The sequence below is a fragment of the Triticum urartu genome, chromosome 2 (genome assembly GCF_003073215.2).
Source record: "Triticum urartu cultivar G1812 chromosome 2, Tu2.1, whole genome shotgun sequence".
NCBI classification, from domain to species: Eukaryota; Viridiplantae; Streptophyta; class Magnoliopsida; order Poales; family Poaceae; genus Triticum; species Triticum urartu.
In genome coordinates, this window is record NC_053023.1 from 57094149 (window position 1) to 57102997 (window position 8849).

Here is an 8849-nt window from a genome sequence, read left to right on the forward strand (position 1 = left end):
GTAACTTGAGGATTATCCTCATTGCTGCTCAGAAGAATTACGTCCTGGAAGCACCGCTGGGTGCCAGGCGTGCTGCTAGAGCAACACCAGATGTTATGAACGTCTGGCAGAGCAAAGCTGATGACTACTCGATAGTTCAGTGGGCCATGCTTTATGGCTTAGAATCGGGACTTCAACGACGTTTTGAACGTCATGGAGCATATGAGATGTTCCAGGAGTTGAAGTTAATATTTCAAGAAAATGCCCGGATTGAGAGATATGAAGTCTCCAATAAGTTCTATAGCTGCAAGATGGAGGAGAACAGTTCTGTCAGTGAGCATATACTCAAAATGTCTGGGTATAATAATCACTTGATTCAATTGGGAGTTAATCTTCCAGATGATTGCGTCATTGACAGAATTCTCCAATCACTGCCACCAAGCTACAAGAGCTTTGTGATGAACTATAATATGCAAGGGATGAACAAGACTATTCCCGAGCTCTTCGCAATGCTGAAAGCTGCGGAGGTAGAAATCAAAAAGGAGCATCAAGTGTTGATGGTCAACAAGACCACTAGTTTCAAGAAAAAGGGCAAAGGGAAGAAGAAGGGGAACTTCAAGAAGAACGGCAAACAAGTTGCTCCTCAAGAGAAGAAACCCAAGTCTGGACCTAAGCCTGAAACTGAGTGCTTCTACTGCAAGCAGACTGATCACTGGAAGCGGAACTGCCCCAAGTATTTGGCGGATAAGAAGGATGGCAAGGTGAACAAAGGTATATGTGATATACATGTTATTGATGTGTACCTTACTAATGCTCGCAGTAGCACCTGGGTATTTGATACTGGTTCTGTTGCTATTATTTGCAACTCGAAACAGGGACTACGGATTAAGCGAAGATTGGCTAAGGACGAGGTGACGATGCGCGTGGGAAACGGTTCCAAAGTCGATGTGATCGCGGTCGGCACGCTACCTCTACATCTACCTTCGGGATTAGTATTAGACCTAAATAATTGTTATTTGGTGCCAGCGTTGAGCATGAACATTATATCTGGAACTTGTTTAATGCGAGACGGTTATTCATTTAAATCAGAGAATAATGGTTGTTCTATTTATATGAGTAATATCTTTTATGGTCATGCACCCTTGAAGAGTGGTCTATTCTTGTTGAATCTCGATAGTAGTGATACACATATTCATAATGTAGAAGCCAAAAGATGCAAAGTTGATAATGATAGTGCAACTTATTTGTGGCACTGCCGTTTAGGTCATATCGGTATAAAGCGCATGAAGAAACTCCATACTGATGGACTTTTGGAATCACTTGATTATGAATCACTTGGTACTTGCAAACCGTGCCTCATGGGAAAGATGACTAAAACACCGTTCTCCGGAACTATGGAGAGAGCAACAGATTTATTAGAAATCATACATACAGATGTATGTGGTCCGATGAATGTTGAGGCTCGTGGCGGATATCGTTATTTTCTCACCTTCACAGATGACTTAAGCAGATATGGGTATATCTACTTAATGAAACATAAGTCTGAAACATTTGAAAAGTTCAAAGAATTTCAGAGTGAAGTTGAAAATCATCGTAACAAGAAAATAAATTTTCTACGATCTGACCGTGGAGGAGAATATTTGAGTTACGAGTTTGGTGTACATTTGAAAAATTGTGGAATAGTTTCGCAACTCACGCCACCCGGAACACCACAGCGTAATGGTGTGTCCGAACGTCGTAATCGTACTTTACTAGATATGGTGCGATCTATGATGTCTCTTACTGATTTACCGCTATCATTTTGGGGATACGCTCTAGAGACGGCCGCATTCACGTTAAATAGGGCACCATCAAAATCCGTTGACACAACGCCTTATGAACTGTGGTTTGGCAAGAAACCAAAGTTGTCGTTTCTGAAAGTTTGGGGCTGCGATGCTTATGTGAAAAAACTTCAACCTGATAAGCTCGAACCCAAATCGGAGAAATGTGTCTTCATAGGATATCCAAAGGAAACTATTGGATACACCTTCTATCACAGATCCGAAGGCAAGACTTTTGTTGCTAAATTCAGAAACTTTCTGGAGAAGGAGTTTCTCTCGAAAGAAGTGAGTGGGAGGAAAGTAGAACTTGACGAGGTAACTATACCTGCTCGATTATTGGAAAGTAGTACATCACAGAAAACTGTTTCAGTGACACCTACACCAGTTAGTGAGGAAGCTAATGATGATGATCATGAAACTTCAGATCAAGATGCTACTGAACCTCGTAGATCAACCAGAGTGAGATCCGCGCCAGAGTGGTACGGTAATCCTGTTCTGGAAGTCATGCTACTAGATCATGATGAACCTACGAACTATGAAGAAGCGATGGTGAGCCCAGATTCCGCAAAATGGCTTGAAGCCATGAAATCTGAGATGGGATCCATGTATGAGAACAAAGTATGGACTTTGGTTGACTTGCCCGATGATCGGCAAGCAATTGAGAATAAATGGATTTTCAAGAAGAAGACTGACGCTGACGGTAATATTACTGTCTACAAAGCTCGACTTGTCGCAAAAGGTTTTCGACAAGTTCAAGGGGTTGACTACGATGAGACCTTCTCACCCGTAGCGATGCTTAAGTCTGTCCGAATCATGTTAGCAATTGCCACGTTTTATGATTATGAAATTTGGCAGATGGATGTCAAAACTGCATTCCTGAATGGATTTCTGGAAGAAGAGTTGTATATGATGCAACCGGAATGTTTTGTCGATCCAAAGGGAGCTAACAAAGTGTGCAAGCTCCAGCGATCCATTTATGGACTGGTGCAAGCCTCTCGGAGTTGGAATAAACGTTTTGATAGTGTGATCAAAGCATTTGGTTTTATACAGACTTTCGGAGAAGCCTGTATTTACAAGAAAGTGAGTGGGAGCTCCGTAGCATTTCTGATATTATATGTGGATGACATATTACTGATTGGAAATGATATAGAATTTCTGGATAGCATAAAGGGATACTTGAATAAGAGTTTTTCAATGAAAGACCTCGGTGAAGCTGCTTACATATTAGGCATAAAGATCTATAGAGATAGATCAAGACGCCTAATTGGACTTTCACAAAGCACATACCTTGACAAGATTTTGAAAAAGTTCGAAATGGATCAAGCAAAGAAAGGGTTCTTGCCTGTGTTACAAGGTGTGAAGTTGAGTCAGACTCAATGCCCGACCACTGCAGAAGATAGAGAGAAAATGAAAGATGTTCCCTATGCTTCAGCCATAGGCTCTATCATGTATGCAATGCTGTGTACCAGACCTGATGTGTGCCTTGCTATAAGTTTAGCAGGGAGGTACCAAAGTAATCCAGGAGTGGATCACTGGACAGCGATCAAGAACATCCTGAAATACCTGAAAAGGACTAAGGATATGTTTCTCGTATATGGAGGTGACAAAGAGCTCATCGTAAAAGGTTACGTTGATGCAAGCTTTGACACTGATCCGGACGATTCTAAATCGCAGACCGGATACGTGTTTACATTAAATGGTGGAGCTGTCAGTTGGTGCAGTTCTAAACAAAGCGTCGTAGCGGGATCTACATGTGAAGCAGAGTACATAGCTGCTTCGGAAGCAGCAAATGAAGGAGTTCATATCCGATCTAGGTGTCATACCTAGTGCATCGGGTCCAATGAAAATCTTTTGTGACAATACTGGTGCAATTGCCTTGGCAAAGGAATCCAGATTTCACAAGAGAACCAAGCACATCAAGAGACGCTTCAAATCCATCCGGGATCTAGTCCAGGTAGGAGACATAGAGATTTGCAAGATACATACGGATCTGAATGTTGCAGACCCGTTGACTAAGCCTCTTCCACGAGCAAAACATGATCAGCACCAAAGCTCCATGGGTGTTAGAATCATTATTGTGTAATCTAGATTATTGACTCTAGTGCAAGTGGGAGACTGAAGGAAATATGCCCTAGAGGCAATAATAAAGTTATTATTTATTTCCTTATATCATGATAAATGTTTATTATTCATGCTAGAATTGTATTAACCGAAAACATAATACATGTGTGAATACATAGACAAACAAAGTGTCACTAGTATGCCTCTACTTGACTAGCTCATTAATCAAAGATGGTTATGTTTCCTAACCATGAACAAAGAGTTGTTATTTGATTAATGGGATCACATCATTAGGTGAATGATCTGATTGACATGACCCATTCCATTAGCTTAGCATCCGATGGTTTAGTATGTTGCTATTGCTTTCTTCATGACTTATACATGTTCCTATGACTATGAGATTATGCAACTCCCGTTTGCCGGAGGAACACTTTGTGTGCTACCAAACGTCACAACGTAAATGGGTGATTATAAAGGAGCTCTACAGGTGTCTCCAAAGGTAGATGTTGGGTTGGCGTATTTCGAGATTAGGATTTGTCACTCCGATTGTCGGAGAGGTATCTCTGGGCCCTCTCGGTAATGCACATCACATAAGCCTTGCAAGCATTGCAACTAATGAGATAGTTGCGAGATGATGTATTACGGAACAAGTAAAGAGACTTGTCGGTAACGAGATTGAACTAGGTATTGGATACCGACGATCGAATCTCGGGCAAGTAACATACCGATGACAAAGGGAACAATGTATGTTGTTATGCGGTCTGACCGATAAAGATCTTCGTAGAATATGTAGGAGCCAATATGGGCATCCAGGTCCCGCTATTGGTTATTGACCGGAGATGTGTCTCAGTCATGTCTACATTGTTCTCGAACCGTAGGGTCCGCACGCTTAACGTTACGATGACATTTATTATGAGTTTATGCATTTTGATGTACCGAAGTTAGTTCGAAGTCCCGGATGTGATCATGGACATGACGAGGAGTCTCAAAATGGTCGAGACATAAAGATTGATATATTCTATGACTATATTCGGACACTGGAAGGGTTCCGGAGAAGTATCGGATAAAACCGGAGCACCGGGGGGTTACCGGAACCCCCCGGGGGGTTAATGGGCCTCATGGGCCAAATGTGGAGAAGAGGAAGGGGCTGCCAGGGCAGGCCACGCGCCCCCTCTCCCCCTAGTCCGAATTGGACAAGGAGGGAGGGGCGGCGCCCCCCCTTTCCTATTCTCCCTCCACCTCTCCTAGTTGGACAAGGAACGGGAGGGGAGTCCTACTCCCGGTAGGAGTAGGACTCCTCCTGCGCGCCTCCATAGGGCCGGCCGCACCCCTCCCCTTGGATCCTTTATATACGGGGGCAGGGGGCACCCCTAGACACACAAGTTGATCCACGTGATCGTTCCTTAGCCGTGTGCGGTGCCCCTTGCCACCATATTCCACCTCGATCATATCGTTGTAGTGCTTAGGCGAAGCCCTGCGTCGGTAGAACATCATCATCGTCACCACGCCGTTGTGCTGACAGAACTCATCCCCGAAGCTTTACTGGATCGGAGCCCGGGGAGCGTCATCGAGCTGTACGTGTGCTAAGAACTCGGAGGTGCCGGAGTAACGGTGCTTGGATCGGTCGGATCGGGAAGACGTACGACTACTTCCTCTACGTTGCGTCAACGCTTCCGTTGCGGTCTACGAGGGTACGTAGACAACACTCTCCCCTCTCGTTGCTATGCATCACCATGATCTTGCGTGTGCGTAGGAAAATTTTGAAATTACTACGAAACCCATCATTGTCGACGCACCGAAAGGAACAGGAGGCAACTACACCAATAAAGAAGACGTCTTGCTATGCAAAACTTGGTTGGAAGTGTCGAGGGATCCATCCGTTGGAGGTGATCAAAGTAGATATGCTTATTGGAACCGGATGAAGGAACACTTTGATCTACGACGAGAGTGGAATTGACCGCTTCGATCGATCTCTTCGCTCCCGGTGGTCGATAATCAACAAGGATTGTCAAAAGTGGGCGGCCGCACAAAAGGCGGTTGACAAGTTGAACCCAAGTGGCACTAATGATGAAGATAGGGTAAGTGCCATTTCATCTATGTTCATCATGCTTGTTGTTGGTGTTTGTAGTGCTAACTTATTTTTTTCATGTAGTTCAATATTGCACAAAACTTGTTCAAAGGAGAGGAGAAGAGGACCAAGAAGGGGAAGATCAAGAAAGGAAGGCCATTTACCTTTCCTCATTGCTATGAAGCATTGAAGGATGATGAGAAATGGAAGAAGCGTGATGATATGGATGATTTGGATTTGAGCAACAAACGACCAATTGATTTGGATGATGATGAGGAGGAGGCATCAGGTGATGACGGCAAGAGAAGCCCCACACCAAACTCGGTTTCATACTCGAAGCCAAAACGACCGGATGGGACCAAGAAAGACGCAAAAAAAGAAAAGAAAAGGAGATGATGAGCTCAAAAATGCTATGGAAGCTATTGTGAAGGCAAAAAAAGAAGGCAACGAGGTGAGGAAGATGGCAAGGAGCCAACAACCAAGATACCGCGACCGAGGAGAGAAGGTTGGCGGCCGAGGATAGGAAGGTGGCATTGAAGGAGAGGAAGGTGGGCATGGAGGAGCGATCTAGACTGTTGGATTGGGAGAAGCACTTGTTCTTCTTGGACACATCTATCCTCAATGAGGCGCAAAAGGAGTATCTCAATCTTGCTCGTGAAGAAGTTTTGATCCAAAAAAGAGCCATGATTCGCTCCATGGGTGGCGGTGGCCTTGGCGGCATGGGAGACATGGGTGGCTTCGGAGTTAGCATGGGCGGAATGGGTGCCACGGGTGGCTTTGGAGCTACCATGGAGACCATGGGAGGCATGGGTGGCTTCGGAGCACCTCCGGGCGGCATGGCCGGCATGGGAGGCATGGGTGCACCTCCAGGCGCCATGGGCGGAATGTCTTCCATTGTGCCTCACACATCTTCGCATGAAAACGCCGTTGAAGATCTTGCCAACACTTTCCGAACTTCACGTGATGAGGATGCGGCGCGCGACAATGAAGAGGAGGAGGAAGAATCGTCTTCGGAGGAGTTGGATGAGGACAAGGCTTGATTGTTGATATGTTTTTCGTTTGTGTCATGAATTTGGTTTGCATTTTGAACTTGGTTGGATGATGTTGTGGGCATGAATTTGAACTTGTGGGCATGAACTTTTTGTCATCAACTTGTTTGTGTGATTTAAATTATGCCATGTCTTTGTTTTGTGATGTTTGAAATTCATTTTGTGTCCAAAATGCAATATATAGCATGCGCCTGCTTCTCTCGCGCGCTGCATTTTTACGCGCTGGTGAAACTACACGCGCGCGCTGCATTTTAGCGCGGCTGATGAAGCCAGTGCTGCCCGCCGCGTCAAACCAGACGATGGATGCGCTGCAGACTGGTTTTTAACGCGCCACGCGTTGGACGGCTGTTGAAGATGCTCTTAGGTATCAAGCTCATCTCTGTTCAGGTGTTTGTTATCGACGGTGCAATGGCCCGAAATGACAATCCAAGAGATAAATGTACACTCAATCTTTCAACTTGCCGGCTTAATGATGCAAACAAGTGCGGCAAACGGCGATGACACCAGAAGATGAACCCAAAGCGTCATGTCAGGCACCGATGTATAAACGTTCGGAGGATCCAACAAATTAATAGAGTACAGTAATTAGACAGGGATACAGTGCAGCGCCTGGGCACGCAAATGGCACAATGCCAACACTGGAGGACTGGAAATGGCGATCGATCATTCCTTGGGCTTGGGCTGCTTGACTATCATGACCGAGCAGTGCGCGTGGTGGGCGCAGTAGTCGCTCACGCTCCCAAGAAATGCCCTGCAAGAATTGCCCAGGTTCAGACACAATCCATGACCACTAGCTCTGCAGCACGGGGGACTGGAGAATGGAGATAAATAAATCAGTTACCTCTTGATGGCGCCGTAGCCATGGCTGCCGACGACGAGCAAGTCGGCGTGGTGCTTCTCGACGGCGTTGCAGAGCACGTACCTCGGCTCCCCGTCGATCACCTTCACCACTCCCTGCACCTGCGATCGATTCCAGATGTGGCTGTTAAGCAGAGCATGCAGCAATCGGCGTGATCTTGTTACTCGTTTCTGGAATTGGTAGTGGATGTTACCGAGTTGGCGGCGCAGAGGCGGCGAGCCCTGTCGACGACCTCCTCGGCCCTCCTGCGCAGGTCCGCGTCCACGTACCTCACCACGTCCCCGGCGGCGGCTGAAAGTGAAATCGACCGATCCCCAGAAATCAGCGCTCCGGCCGGTTCAGATAAGCAAGAATTAGTTAGGGAGGGGGTCGCGGACGGCACGTACCGGGGCCGCCGAGCGTGACGACGGAGGACACGGCCGGCTTGGCGTGGACGACGACGAGCTCCACCGGCGCCCCGGGGCCGGCCGTCTCCGCCACGTAACGCACGGCCCACTCGAGCGCGCGGTAGCTGTGGTCGCTGTCGTCCACGCCGACCAGCACCACCGTCTTGTTGGTCGTCCCCTCCTCCACCGGACTGGCCTCCGCCGCCGCGGCCGCAGACGCTGCCTCGGTCCCCGCCATCATGAACAAGAGTCAACTATGGGACGACGGACGATTAAAAATGATGAGAGAAGGTTTCTTGGCTCGATCTGATGTGGTTTGCTTGCCGTCCTAGCTTGCAGACCGCGGGCTATTTATGCGAGCTGGAGATGTGAGAAGTAGGCGCACCGACGAAACCGCGGAGGCCAAGTTGCGTGTGGCCGCTGACTGACCGGAGATAATGGATACTGGCGGCACGCTGCCCCGGTTTCCGTTTGGTTTTCTGGCTTTCCACTTCTCGATCGTGATCTTCCCGCTGGACTGGATGGCGACGGCGGCGACAGCGACGGCGCGGGGGCACGGTGACTGTTTCTTTTCCTTCGGTAGCTCAGTGCGTGCCGATTTCTGACGCACTCGAGATGCGTGCTAAG

General features: G+C 47.1%; 1 protein-coding gene across 1 annotated transcript; it reads right to left on the reverse strand.

Annotated features, from left to right (window-relative positions):
• Positions 1–7488: 7488 nt before the first annotated feature.
• Positions 7489–8616, reverse strand: LOC125535714 (universal stress protein YxiE-like). Its single transcript, XM_048698779.1, has 4 exons — positions 8223–8616; positions 8030–8127; positions 7819–7937; positions 7489–7728 (listed from the first exon to the last, which is right to left on the reverse strand). The coding sequence occupies exons 1-4, from the start codon at positions 8461–8463 to the stop codon at positions 7641–7643; spliced, it is 546 nt and encodes a 181-aa protein (XP_048554736.1). The 5' UTR covers positions 8464–8616; the 3' UTR covers positions 7489–7640.
• Positions 8617–8849: the final 233 nt, after the last annotated feature.

Coding starts and splice junctions, on each gene's coding strand:
- LOC125535714 (XM_048698779.1), bottom strand. CDS start 8,463: ATGATGGCGGGGACCGAGGCAGCGTCTGCGGCCGCGGCGGCGGAGGCC. Junction 8,128..8,222: donor CGTCACGCTCGGCGGCCCCG/GTACGTGCCGTC, acceptor TTTCACTTTCAG/CCGCCGCCGGGGACGTGGTG. Junction 7,938..8,029: donor GCCTCTGCGCCGCCAACTCG/GTAACATCCACT, acceptor AATCGATCGCAG/GTGCAGGGAGTGGTGAAGGT.